This window comes from Primulina tabacum, chromosome 5 (genome assembly GCF_025594145.1).
Source record: "Primulina tabacum isolate GXHZ01 chromosome 5, ASM2559414v2, whole genome shotgun sequence".
NCBI classification, from domain to species: Eukaryota; Viridiplantae; Streptophyta; class Magnoliopsida; order Lamiales; family Gesneriaceae; genus Primulina; species Primulina tabacum.
In genome coordinates this window covers 16370841-16385112 of record NC_134554.1, presented here as the reverse complement: position 1 = coordinate 16385112, position 14272 = coordinate 16370841, and the positions used below count along the sequence as shown (strand labels likewise).

Genomic DNA, 14272 nt, shown 5'->3' with positions numbered 1-14272 from the left:
GGATTCTAATTAATGAATTACCTTAATCGCATGGAAGAATTAAGACAAAATAAGCAAGTGATTTATTGACGTATTACTGAAATCAAAATATAAAATATCACGTCGATTCCAAAAGGCAGTAATTATTTAGAAGTATTCAAGAAAAGAGAGGAAAAAAACAAAGAGAATCCTAATAATGCAACACCATGACATGGTACTCTACAACAGCATTCCCCGATTTAGCATCAAAAGCAGCAGTCTCCGCCGTAGCCACGCCGCGAGCCAGCCGGAAAACTCCCGAGCCACCGACCACCGCCATTTCCCGATACTTGCGCTGAATTGGATTGTAGCCCACCACACTCAGAGTACTCCCATTATACTTCCCTCCAGTGAAAACAAAATTAATCGTCATTAGCATACCCATCTCTTCCATTGACGCGTAATTCATGACCCCCTGAGCTCGTCCCACGATTTTGGAGCTGGGATCTGGCCCGACCGTTAGTTGGTCGTCTACTACCATGACCAGCCCAAACATCGTCGGTGATCCGAAGGTGGAATTGGCACGAGCCACCGCAACAACCGTCGGATTTATCCCACCCACCTGGTCGTGAAAGTAGAAATGAAGTTGGGTTTGTTTTTCCTTGGCGTGGGGTAGCTTTCTGAACCATTTTTGTACTGATTTGGGGCCTTTTCGAGCGCCGCTAACACCCACTAGCAAGCAAATTACAGTCAAGTAAAAGATCATTGAACTTGCTTGTGGCTTCGTCATCTTCTGTATGCGAAAGTGTGTGTGAAGGAAGAACGTGTTAATGGTGAAATTGAAGACACAAGGGTGGTGTAAAAAATAACATTTAAAGTGAAGCAATCATTGTAATATGGGTCTCGTCTTCCTAGATCCAAAAGCTGTGCGACACTTGGACCTAAAGCTGAAGAGACGAAATTTCAACGCTGTGGAGATCTTTAAAAAGTGGGCATTTTTTTGTGACAGCTACCCATACAAATTTATATATTTCTGAGGTCAAGATTTCTACTTTTTTCAAGACACATATAGGGATTTGCAATTTGGCATGTGAACTTTAGATCAATTCATTAATTAGCTTAACAAATACTGTACGCAACAACATTTCTTACTAAAACTTTACTTGATTTGTAAACTATCTTTTTGAAAGATTTTGAAACTAAAAAAATATACTATTTTGCGAAGCTTTTATAGCCAATATATGAAATTTGTTGGTTTGAATTTTCTTACTTCTGTTTAACTCAACCCCAAAAATTAGCTCAAATGATAGTATTGTCAAGTCCATTTATACAAACCCAACGACTTAATCCAGCTGATGTAGATTTGAAGAACTGGAGCGTGAAATTTACATTATCAGGTGGCCCATTTAGTAGTTCAATACATAACAGTATGTCTTATACCATATTGAGATCGTGACTTGGATATAACTAGGGATGTAAACGAACCAAACCGTTTGTGAGCTATTCGAAGCTCGATTCGATAAAAGCTCGTTTGAGCTCGTTTAATGAGGCTCGTTATGATAAACAAACCAAACTCAAGCTTTACAGTATTCAGCTCGTTAGCTCGTGAACATGTTCGTTGGTAAGTTCATGAGTAATCTTTTAGATGAAAAAAAATTAGTTTTGATTTTTGATTTTTTGATTTTGCATATTATTTATCAAATATATAGAAAAATCTATTAAATTTATTTATTATAATAAATTTACAAATTTTAATAAGAATAATATATTTTTCTTTAAATATATAATTTACTTTTTAATTAATTTAATGAAAATTTAAATGTATAATTCATATTTATTAAGCTTGTTTAGGCTCGATAAAGGCATGAATAAGCTTGTGAGTCATGCATATATTCGTTAAATAAAGCTCGAGCTCGGCTCGATTATAAACGAACCAAGCTCAAACATTCAAAGTTCGGCTCGGCTCGACTCGATTACATCCCTAGATATAACTCAACTCCAAAAAGTAGCTTAATGTGAGATGATTATTTGGAAGAACGTTTATTTTTGTTCGGGTTTACCCTAATTAGTCTCATTCTTTTCATCAACGTCTTGACCAAGAATGTCAGAACTCATTTTTGATTGCACCGATCGGATCATGGTAAGAGCGTCTAGTAGCATGATTCATTAGATATCGCTGATAGTGCTTGCAATAACCTTAAGTTATAATTAGCGTACAGTACGGTCCCTTAAACAATTATATCTCGATCAAATTTGCAACTATTGATATAACGAGAGTTGCATATGAATTCGATAACGATGTGATTTAACTTTGACTACTAATAGTGGCATGATATGTCTAACTAGGAAAACACTTTTCCCTAAAACACATTTCTTGCTCTGGCCAGAGACTCATTGCACTACTAATATATCACATCATATAGAATATCTTCACCCGTAGGCAAATGGTGAATCACCGACTACAATGCATTTGCTCTTACGTATTTTGAAACTACACCCAACCTCGCCACCTGATGACCCCTCAATGAAGTAGGTAAACGGATCAAAGTGCATGCTAGTATGTATAGCCCCTACATTATCTTGGGTCAAAGGACTAATAGTATACAATGGACTATTCCACTCGATAAGTGGGAATCACTTTGATAGTTCGAGGAAGGGTTGTTCAGTGCATCATAATATGATCATTCATCTGTATGAATGGATATCTCCACGCCCTTGTCAATGAAACATGACGTTTACATCATAGATGCAAGTCTCAAGCTAAAGCTTAAGTGACCTTTATTCCTATTTTAGGCAACGGATTCGACTAGAAATCTGTTTAGAATATATGATACACTTCCTAATGAGTTTCATGATATTCCGTTGTGAGTCAGACCTCTTGGTACCTATTGTATATTCAATGACTTTATCTATGCAGCTTCCATGAGTATACATATAGAGCATAATGACATAATTGAATAAAATCGTAAAATATTATTAAAATAAAGATATAAATAAAAACTCAATAAAACTATTAGATTTTAATTCATATTATTAAAAAATATATTTAATAAGATAATAATTATATACACATAATGTTCGTGCCAGGAGACCTCCTTGGGAGTTTTAATAAGCGTAACCCTGGTAAGAAACCATTAGCTTGCCTACATAAAGATCTCGAAGAGAGCAAGTAAGAATTGAATAATGAGAGGAAGATTAGAGATGTGAAAACGGGAATCAAAGGGCTGTCGCCTTCATTATAGGCAGAGGTATTGTGCCTTTGTTGGCTCAACAAAAATTAAATTCAGTGACTTTTTTTTTTCAAGAAAAACATTCAAATCTCTAGAATTCATATTTAGGGGGTGTATTGGTTATAGACTTTTAATGATTTTTATGTAGTTTAAAAGTCTAGAGGTATTCAAACTAGACTTTTATATACTCCATAAAAGTTTAGTGGTATTCAATGTAAACTTTTGTAGAATTTTAAAAAGTCATGTGGTATTCAAACTTGACTTTTAAAAACTCTACAAAAGTCTATAGGTATTCAAAATGTCAATAGACTTTTAATGACTCTATGGAATTCTATTAAGTACAAGAATTATAGCCTAAGGTATAACAATAAAATGTCAACAAAAGTCTTTGATTCAACCTAAAGATTTGGATGTACATTTAATTGAGAAATCTCCCAAATTCAATACAAACTTTCATTCTTTTCTCATCTATTTATTTTTTTTTTATTTGTACTTTTTAAAAGCTTAATTAAAATTTAAATTTTTATTAATTATTTTATAACATTTTATTTTTAATTATTTTCTTTAATTTTAGTTAATCTATATATTAAATTATTGTATAAACAAATTCATACCGATACTATACCAAAATTTTTGGTATACCGAACAAAAAAAACCTTACATTTTAAAAAATTTATAATTTATTGTTTTAAAATATTATATATTTTAAAATTTTGTATATTTTTCCGGTATTTCGGTATATACCAAAATTTTCATATTGGATATCGTTACCGTATCGAAAAATTCGGTATTGTTATCATACCGTATCGAAATCTTCGGTATACTTAAAATTCCGTAAATTCAATATTTTTTTGTTATGGTAATCTGGGTATACCGAAAATTCGGTATTTTTTCCCACCCCTAACAGCGCTTGTATTGGCATGTGCTATATTACGCAATTTTCTTTGAAAGAAGTGTCAATTTGATGAATTTCAAATTGAACTAGATAATGAAGCTTAATTGTCTTCATCAGCACAAGTTTATGAAGACGACGACTTTGATCAGTTATTTAATACTCAAAAACAACAACGAGCAAATGCTAATACATGGAGGGATATCATAGCCAATGGAATGTAGAACGATGTTGATCAAATTGTCAGTAATGATTAGATTTTTTTTATAAAAGACTACTCATTTTTTTGAGTGTTCTTTTAATAAAATTTTATTATGAACTTATAAAAATATTATTCATTAATATGTTGAATTGACATAAAGAATTGAAATTTTGATTTGAATAAATTGGATAGTTCATTTGTCGTTTTTCACAAATTAAATTGATTTAACTTTTAAGTAAGTAAAATTCATTTAAATTCATAAATAAAAAAAATAATTTAAAATTGAAGAGGTTATCTACGTCCAATAATTATTTTAAAAAAATTAATAAAAAATAAATCACAATAATAAACTAAAAAATTCACATAATTCTATGAAAAAATTTACAAAAGTCTACAAAAATTTTGAAAAAAAGTCTATAAGAGTCTATTAAATTTGTTTTACAATTCTATGAGATTCCATAAAAGTCAATAAAAATCTATCAACTCCACAAAAGTCTATCATTTAAAAAAAGTCATTAAAAATCTTTGAAAGTATAGAATGAATACACAATCCCTTAATTAGATTTGATGAAAAAACTCAATTTTTGAACATAAAAGCCGTCGGTTTACCACGATTTGTAAACCTTTTTTATTTTTAAATATAAGATAAAGTAAAGTTTGGACTTGTTGGACGTCTACACTAACAAGTGAAGTTTGAAGTTGGGCCAACTTTAAATACGACATTTCTGTTTCTTATGTGGTCTGGTTAATATAAATTTGTGAAAATTGCTCAAAGCGTTTGGCTTCGTGCAAGACCTTCACCCAATGAGATCGGTGAATGTTGCTTCGCTCCGATCCGTCGTCGGATACCTTCAAAGAACTTCCGACGTATACGGGTTCTAAGAAGACAAAGAAAGTGGGTCCAAATACCACTCACTTCTCAAATGATTTCAGTCAGTTCTCGATTAATCGTGACGTTATAGGCGAAATGTTAGTGACGGGAAACCAGAATGGGACTTTGCGTGGCAAGGGCAAAGTAATATCGATTGACTATGTGATCACCACATACACATGGTGCCCATGTGGAGGGCCATTTAACTATTATGGAGACTAATCATCCATACCCAAACCCAAACAACATTTATGAGGCGGTCTCATTATGAGTACCCTCATCTGGAACTCAAGAGCTCTTGGCCTTAGTGTCCAAGTTTGGGCCCAATTTTGTGTTCATTATGGAAGTTAAAGCTATTAAAAAAATATCGATATTCTAAAAAATAAAATTGAGGTTGTCTTCTTTGTGTAGGAGGAATTGCTTTATTTTGACAAGATCAACACTCCCCTGGTGTTGTATCAGGGATTTCAATGACATCTTATCACAGTCTGAGAAACGAGGTGAATTCCTTCATCCGATTTCTGTCATTAATGGTTTTCAAGAAACTGTGTATGATTGTGGTTTATTGGACCTGGGTATTAAAGGACACTAGTTTACTTGGGAGAAGAGTAGGGGTTCAACTCGGTTTGTAGAGGAAAGTCTTGACAGGGCTCTGTAAAATTCTGCATGGATGGAGATTTTTGGGAATGCTTGGACAGTTGAACCTGAATGTCACTTGTGGTAATGATCTCCAACGTTGGGGCGATAAAATGCACGCGCAGTCGGTCCGATGCGGTGTGGTCTCTTGACCATATTAATCTTTTTGGACAATTTCCTGAATTCTGCAGCGACTAATTTTGGTTTTTTTGGTGGTTGAAAAATAGTGGGTGGCTTTAGGATCAAACTCATCAAGTAACCATATGCTAGGCTCTTCGCACGCCTGAGATATTGGAATTCAAAACTTTGTTCGTTTGCCAGATCACAGTCTCAAATAATTTATAGTAAAAAACATTGATCTACTATATTGGGTTGGTAATTTTCTTTTCTTCGAACAGATTAATGAATCTTTGAATGAAAAAAGGGTTATAAATGTTCATTAATTAACGCCACTCGTTGCACAACTTTCTTGAATTATTTTATCAATAGCAAACATTTTTTTGTTGCAAGTTTTACTCATCTCATAATCCTGAAGCTTAGTTTCCCTCCAAACAAGAATTTCTACAGCAGTATTAATGAGTCATAATTACAATTATAATCAGCAACAATTTCAGGGGTGAAATTCAAGTATTATGGGTGAAAATTAAATTTACCATTTGTATGAATTCTGAACAACATACACAACAGCCCAGACTCAAAATCAATAAAGAACACAATTTGAACTGAAGCTGATCAAATCTAAACAGTGTAAAGAACAATAAAACACTAAAAAGATCTATTTGTCTCTGGCCAAAATTGATGTTATGACGTGTCTTGCAATTACATCCAACAATAGAACACCCAAAAAAATGTTAAATATAAAAAGCTCACAGATTCAATATTATGCCATATCTGAATGGCTTTCTTCTGGTGTGACAGCCGCTGGCTCAGAACATCCGAGCGTCTTCTCCTTCAGCATGTTCATTTTCAGATTTCTCAGTAGCTCCATTTGCAGATTTTTCATCTCTACATAAATATACTAATGTCAATGGACGATAGTTTAAGAGTAAATATTTAAGGTATACAAAATGCGTACAAAGTTCAAGATGATATCACAAAAATCGCCTATTTTCATTGAAAATCTGTGAAGTCCATTTCGAAGCCAGCTATGATATTTCTTGGCATATTGATGAGTACAACTTTTTTTTGAATTATTCGGAATCATCCAAATACGTGGACAACAAGAATCAAAGAAAACCCAGTATGGATGCACCAATAAGATCAATAAACAAGAACAATATGCAGATACAACAATAAGCCAATCACCGCTCTTTTGTTTCATTAGCTAGGGGTAACTTTAATCAAACCATAATGGCTAGTTGAGAGTAATAACTTCATGCATTGAGTTATACGATTGTTCCTATAAACCTACATCCATGAGAGTATAGAGCAAAGTTAATCCAGGATGAAATGGAGAAGAGTCTCATTCCTGCTATGAGAACACAAACAATAACAATGGAACCACTGATTAGCAATAAAAAAACCCAAGACAAGAAAATTTTGTAGACAACGGAGTCCTACACATCGCTCACTCAAATGTCTTCTAAGCCGTGGTGCTGATAAATGCTTGCGCCAAAGGAGACCTGACAGGACCAACCCCACCCACACACACACACACTAGCACTAAACATAATGAAACACCAATCATAACCAAGAAAACACAAACAAGTAAATCAACTTAACATGACCAAAATCCTATCATTTACAGAAAAGCAAGCGCACAAATCAAAACACTGCAAAATCTTTCAACCAGCAATACCAAAATTCGAAAATCTGATTATTAACCTGTTTCAATCAAGCTATTAATAAACATCCCAAAATAATACAAAAGAATCAATTGCACCATCTAACACCTTAATACTATTCAGAATTAAAGTAAATTTGTAATCAAATAGAAAAAATTAAAGTAAATTCATGACAAAATGCACCACCAACCTTTCCGGTCGAGAATCAACAGACTCCGGCTTTCTCCAAGCCGTCTCTCTCCCTTTTCCACTCCAAAAGCCCTTCTCCTTATCATCATCAGCTGCAACACCCTTGATCTTCGTGGATTCGAGCTTCTCCTCAATTTCATTCACATCCTGTCCCAAATCCTTTAACACCTCCTCCCTCGGCCTCGCCTCTCCGAAGGGATTATTCCCCTTGGGTTTTGCATCAATCTTAATCCCAGAACCCTTCTCCCGGTCATCCAATGATAGTGTTCTTGGCTTCAAATTCAACCTCGGCCTATCACTACCTCCAATACTCTCCTCCTCTCGTTTACGCCCCCATGACTCGGAATCGACACCATTCGATTCAGAAACCCCTCTTCTTTCCCGCAAACTATCGAATGCTCCGCCAGCCTTCCTTCCCTCCCCCCAATTACTCGAATCTGATCCAAAGCTTCCTCTTTTCTCATACCTCCTCGTCTCCGATGGAACAAAACTCTTGTTTGCAGCCCAGTTATCGGAATCATCCGCTCGAGACAGTGAATCCGTGAAAAAACCACCTCTTTCCTTCCTCTCGAATCCATTATTCAGAGATTTCTTTCCTGTCGCCCAACTGTCACTCTCGTCAGCCCTAGATGGCTCATATTCACGGCTCTGATCCCGATTGAAGCTTCCCTGTCGGCGCGGCTGCTCATCCCTGTAGCCGCCGTAAGATCTGAATCCATCCCCGAGCTTGTTCTGCTCGAGCTCTTCTGAAGAACGCTGACGCGGACCCGTTGGGAGCGACAAGAGTTCACCAGGACTCAAGCCCTTGGGAACCTCGGATTGCGTCGTCTTAGCAGCGCCATATGTGGAGAATTCTTGAAGGGATAGGATCTGGCGTTTCTTCTTTTTGGTCATCGTGGACGCGGCGGTTGCAAGGGAAGGAAAATCCACCGTATCGGCCCCTTTATCGATGGAAACATCTTGATTGTGCTGCTGAAGGAGCTCCGCCTCGTTCTCCTCGGAATCCAAGGCCCACCCACCGGGTTTAGCCCACGCGCTCACTACCGCCGCCATGCCGCTTTCCTGTTTTTCTCTACTGCGTACGTCGCCAAAAGTTTCTTCAAGATTTTGTGGCGTCCGGTCAAGGCAAGGAACCGCTTATTATCACGGGGTGCAGGGGTTAATACCATTTTCGTCCTTTTCGTTACCCGCTTTTTTCATTTCAATCTCCCATGATTTTTGACTGCTTAAATAATCCTTCATGTTTTCAAAATATTCCCGAATTGGTCCCTACCTTTATCCTGACGTTAAGATTAACGTTGACTCATATCACGTGCCACTCACATGATCATTTGTTTATGAAGGCAGTCAGTCGAGTATTTCTTTTCAAAATTACTCCCCCACCTGTACAAGAACCCTAATCCCCAAATCAAACGATGGAAGGAAAGGGAATGTCGAACTCGAAGAAAATGTAGCAATTCCAGATTCATTGATTCCATTACAACATCTGCCATGGTAAAGGCTTTTAATTATTTTCCATGATTTTGTTGTAGCTTCTCGATTATTATGTTCGTAGCATTCGTATTTTGTGAACTTTTATGTAATTTTGAAATGGAATATGTATGTATATACTGTATCTCAACATTTTCGAATTTAAATTTCGAAGGTGGTTTATCAATATTTTGGTAAATTTTTAGGATAATGATGGAGACCAACTCGAAGGTGGTTTATCAAAAATGTTAGGATATTTGTTAGGATATTTTTCTAATTTCGAAGGTGGTTTATCAAAATTTTTGAACAGAGTAGTAGCATTATTATTTTATTACAAATTTAGTTTGTATTGTGTAACTTTCTCTGTGATTTGCTTACGTGATTTTCATGTTTACTTTATGAATTTTTTTTTTTACTTTTGAAATTTCTTATTTAATGTAGAGGAAAACATATATTGTATTTGTTGGACGAAAACCCGGTGTTTACGAGAATTGGGAGGAGGCTCAACTTCAAGTGAATAAATACAGTGGAGCTTCTCACAAATCCTATTGGAGTAGAGAAGAGGCACTGAAATCTTTTGATGAGTACATGAAAAAACAATCTGGTGGAGCTGCTACTTTTAACTCTTACGAGGCAAAATGTTCAAGTTCAACATGTGATGCAAGTTCGAGCGGAAAATCGAAAGAGTATGAAAGAATAGCCGACTTAGTGGAGGCTCAAATGGAATTAGAACGTGAGAATCGAAAAAATGCATTGAAAATGGAAGAGTTGTCTAAAGAGCTCAAAGAAATACTACAGTCTCTACACCTTGGTGAATATAAATAGAGTTGTTGTTGCTTCTGTTGGTGGCGCAGCTAGTGAGGCACAACTAGTGATGCATGTGTTTGTATCATTTTCGATTATCCTGCTCTTGTGTAAACACTGAAGTTTCTTTTATGTATTATGGGATTTGAATTAACAATGCAACAATCTGTCTTCAACAATGACTTGAGTAAGATGTATAATATTCATCTTGTGTTTGCAACTGTGATTGTTAATTATTTGTGTCCAAATTTTAGATGTATGAGTACCAGCACTATTACGAATAGCAGTGTCAATTCAAATGCCAGCACAACCAGCACCATTAAAATGCTGGATCAGCACAACCAACACCATTAAGAGATTTCCCAATTCAAATACCAGCACCATTAAAATGAAGAGATTTTCAAAACTACAACATTTACTTCCACAACCATTAAAATTCAACAAAAAATAAATAACATATCCACAACCACTACTTTCATAAAATGTAGAATCCAATAAAACAAGATAACATGTCATCAACCACTTGTTCCAAAACCATCCTAGATTTTGATGATGATCCAGTGCTTTCAAGATTTTGATGATGATCCGGTACCCTTTTCCTTTGCGGCATCTTTCATTGAACGAGATCCATTTGATTCTGTCGGTGTTTTTTTCCTTTGATCATCCAATGAAGCTCTCAAACTAGACACAGTTACGAAGTTCCTTCCGCCTTTCACAATAACATGTGTTTGTTTGTTGAGTACTTTATCGACCTGAAAAAAAGATAAATAAACTCAAACATATCCAACTCACGAAAATAAATGTAAAAGGTTTATTTGCACTTATATTAACTGATGAGATCCTGTTAGAGCTGCCAGTAATTGTTACTCCACTTGCTCGTTGTCGTACTACCTGAAAATAAACATTTAAATCCAAAAACTTTTACATAAATTATTGTCACTTAAAATAAACATAAATACACAACAAGTAGTTTATAAACTGTAATTTTTTCCTTTTTTTGAATGCTGCTTCAGCACGTTCAACAGTTTTATTGGAAATGAATCTTTCGCTTTCATCTGACGTTGTGTTGCCTTGTCCAGTCGCAACAAACTCGGCTTCATTGCATGTTTGTGGTGCAGATTCAATGTCACCTATTAAATACTCAATATTATTTAGATAAAAATTAAAATACGAAACTTCAATATCATAAAAGTAACTCCAGAACATCACCTATATCCATTTCATTGTAATTTTGCGGTGTTTGAATTTGACCTCTGTCCATTTCATTGTTTTCTTGTGTTGGCTTATCTAAACCACTTGCTTTAGTTATATTGCAACTCCTTTGATTGTGTCCAAACCCACCACATGTCCGACACTTGTTGTTTCGTTTCACACCTTTCAACTTTGATTGTCTTGAAGCAGAAACTTCATCAGGTTGTCGCCTTCTCAACTTAGCTGGCCTACCAACTTTTTCTTTATAGATTGGTGGTAATGGAGGAGTTAACTGGCATTCAGGCCACAGGGCTGGTCCATTAATGGGCATGATGGAGCGCGAGTAACACTGCTTGTATTTCAAAACACTGTAAAAACGATGTACATAAGCCTCGGGGTTCTCTTGCTTACACCAAATAGCACAAACAGCATGTGCACATGGAATTCCAGTCAAATCCCATTTCCTACAACTGCAAGTCATCCTACACAGGTCAACAGAGTGCTGCTGGTGTAATCCTGTGATCTGAAAATGTGTCTCATCAGCCATCAAAGGTCTAAACACAGCTGCTTCCTTGCTATTCTTTGCCAACACAACTTTAATTTTTGGACACATCACACCATCCCATTTCTCGGCCTTTTCTCTGTTCGTTTGAAACCTAACCATTAACAAATTTCTTAATGTTTCGAACATTGAAATGATTGGTTTTTCTCTTGCATCTAAAATCATGCTGTTGAAACACTCACACATGTTGTTAAGAAGTATATCACATTTTGGAATTGTGCTGAAGTATGCCTTGGACCAGTGTTGTTCAGGTTTTTTGCTCAACCAGATATAGGCATCATGATTGATCTTCTTCAAGTCTTCCATCCGCCTTTTGAACTCTTCAACTCTTGTTGCCCTAGCCGCAGCCCAAAGAGCATTTTTAATCCCCACACCTCTGAAACCATCGTGTTTCATGTTGGTGTATAGATGCCTAACACAAAATCTATTTTCGGCATTTGGAAACAAATTCTCAAAGGCAGGAATCGAGCCTTTTTGCTTATCAGACATGAAGGTCCAACCATCTTCATTCTCAAAGCCAATATCGTTATTCAACAACTGCAGAAACCACATCCAACTATCATTTGTCTCTCCTTCCACCAATGCATAAGCAATAGAAAAAATGTTGTTATTTGGATCTAGGCCAACTGCTGTCAACAACTGCCCACCAATATTGGTTTTCAAAAAACATCCATCCACTCCAACCACAGGTCTACAAGACTCCTTAAAACCTTGTTTACAGGCCGAGAATCACACATACAACCTCTGAAATCTTGGCGCATCATCTCCATCAGTCAGTTTCAGAATCACAGATGCACCTTCATCGGACCTTCTTAGTTCAGCACAGTAATTTCTTATTTGGCTAAATTGTTCCGCTATGCTGCCATCAACTAGCTTTAATGCTTTTTTCCGACCCAAATAAGCTTGTTTATGTGTGAGGGATACATTCAAAGTAGATTTAACCTCTTCTCGGAACTCTCTGGTACCTAACTTAGGATTTGATTTCAATTTACTCACAAAAGTTTCATCTAACCAGCTTGACTTGATGTTTTTGTTCTTAACATTCCAATAGCAGTTTTTGTGCTCAGGTTTAAATGTCTTTATCTGCCAGCAACTGTCCTTATTCACTGGTGATACATGAATAACCCATTCACATCCTTCATTTTTGCACACACCTCGAAGCCTACTTTTATCATTCTTGACAAAGTTCACTACCATCCCTCGTCTGATACAATGACTTTCTATAGCAAACTTTGCCTCTTTTTTTGAATTAAATATCATACCAAGCTTCAAATCAGGATTTTCAGAGTAGGCATACATTTCGAATTTTTGTGAATCTTCCTCTTGAGAATCAAATGCACTCTCTAACTCATCACTTTCTGCACAATCATCATCTCCTTCATCACCTTGCATTCTCTCAAACAAATCATTGGAAATATCACCATCAATGACTATATTTCCCCCTTCTCCCCTAATATTATCATCTTCATCGAAATCAACTCACTATCATAAAATTCTGCCTCATCTTCATCAGCGATTCCAACCCTTGTTTTCGGTTCAACTTCTTTTTGTTTCTCTAAAACACCAGATGCATCTATCTCATTTATTGAAACAAATTCATCATGTTCAATATAAATTTCCACTTCAAAGTTTTTGGGGACGTGGTTCCTAATTTGAACCACATCAGCATCACTTTCCAAATATCTACCATTGCTCAAAGATTTACCGATTTTGTGCCAAAATCTGAACTTATCTTTCTCCACGCATCCTACTTGCTCAGCATAACCCCAGAGTTCAATCAAGCCTATCTTATCCATATCCACAAAATCAAATTATTCAGTACTCCCACCTTTGTACGTTTTCCTCTTGCGATTGCTGTCCATTGAACCATTGTAGTACAATTTAATTGTAACAAGAGTGGGTTCTCGCATCTAGCCTAAAATGCATAAGAGTAACATAAGTAAATGTGATAAATCTCAAAACATTTTTCCTCAAATTCAGCACATTAAATAAGAGAAACATTACCATAATTCGGGGTGAATTCAAGAGACATCATACTTCTTTTAGCCATTACCGACTTCCACTTTAGCAAATATACCAAACTGTAATTTCAAAAAAAAATCGGTGGTGTTTCTTCGAGTTCGCCCTTCCCTTTCTTCGAGTTTGCCTTTCCCTTTCCTTCATACGTCTAATTTGAGGATTAGAGTTCTTGTAGAGTTTGGGAGTAAAAGGTAAAGGAGTCAACGTTAATCTTAACGTCAGGATAACGGTAGGGACCAATTCGGGAATATTTTGAAAACATGAAGGATTATTTAAGCAGTCAAAAATCATGAGGGACTGAAATAGGAAAAGCGGTTAACGAAAATGACGAAAATGGGTATTATCCCGGGTGTAGGGCATATAAAATTATTTTTTAACAGATTACACTCTCAAATCAAAATTAAAGTAATTATTTTGCACCCTTTCATATTTTTATTAAGGTTGAAATATAATGGTTTGATAAA

The 14272-nt window shown here is 35.8% G+C and overlaps 3 protein-coding genes and 1 long non-coding RNA gene across 4 annotated transcripts; all 4 read right to left on the bottom strand.

Moving 5' to 3' along the window:
* Positions 1-39: 39 nt before the first annotated feature.
* Positions 40-898, bottom strand: LOC142544874 (dirigent protein 22-like). The gene has a single exon (XM_075651901.1). The coding sequence runs from the start codon at positions 746-748 to the stop codon at positions 170-172; it is 579 nt and encodes a 192-aa protein (XP_075508016.1). The 5' UTR covers positions 749-898; the 3' UTR covers positions 40-169.
* Positions 899-6542: 5644 nt separating this feature from the next.
* Positions 6543-8898, bottom strand: LOC142547088 (eukaryotic translation initiation factor 4B3-like). Its single transcript, XM_075655167.1, has 2 exons — positions 7764-8898; positions 6543-6794 (listed from the first exon to the last, which is right to left on the bottom strand). The coding sequence occupies exons 1-2, from the start codon at positions 8813-8815 to the stop codon at positions 6716-6718; spliced, it is 1131 nt and encodes a 376-aa protein (XP_075511282.1). The 5' UTR covers positions 8816-8898; the 3' UTR covers positions 6543-6715.
* A 1732-nt stretch (positions 8899-10630) lies between these two features.
* LOC142544873 (uncharacterized) lies at positions 10631-11417 on the bottom strand. Its single transcript, XR_012820128.1, has 3 exons — positions 11246-11417; positions 10858-11166; positions 10631-10788 (listed from the first exon to the last, which is right to left on the bottom strand). It is a non-coding gene; the product is annotated as an uncharacterized LOC142544873 (long non-coding RNA).
* A 130-nt stretch (positions 11418-11547) lies between these two features.
* Positions 11548-13181, bottom strand: LOC142544187 (uncharacterized). The gene is made up of 3 exons (XM_075651251.1): positions 12587-13181; positions 11639-12499; positions 11548-11576 (listed from the first exon to the last, which is right to left on the bottom strand). The coding sequence occupies exons 1-3, from the start codon at positions 13179-13181 to the stop codon at positions 11548-11550; spliced, it is 1485 nt and encodes a 494-aa protein (XP_075507366.1).
* Between the last annotated feature and the right edge of the window lie 1091 nt (positions 13182-14272).

Bases quoted from the DNA above. Each gene is read 5' to 3' on its own strand.
- LOC142544874 (XM_075651901.1), bottom strand. From the start codon at position 748: ATGACGAAGCCACAAGCAAGTTCAATGATCTTTTACTTGACTGTAATT.
- LOC142547088 (XM_075655167.1), bottom strand. From the start codon at position 8,815: ATGGCGGCGGTAGTGAGCGCGTGGGCTAAACCCGGTGGGTGGGCCTTG. The intron at 6,795-7,763 runs GTTGGTGGTGCA...ATATTTATGTAG, and splicing joins GTTGATTCTCGACCGGAAAG to AGATGAAAAATCTGCAAATG.
- LOC142544187 (XM_075651251.1), bottom strand. From the start codon at position 13,181: ATGCAAGGTGATGAAGGAGATGATGATTGTGCAGAAAGTGATGAGTTA. The intron at 12,500-12,586 runs GTGCATCTGTGA...CCTGTAAACAAG, and splicing joins ACTAAGAAGGTCCGATGAAG to GTTTTAAGGAGTCTTGTAGA. The intron at 11,577-11,638 runs GTAAGCAAGAGA...AAATACAAGCAG, and splicing joins TGCTGTTTGTGCTATTTGGT to TGTTACTCGCGCTCCATCAT.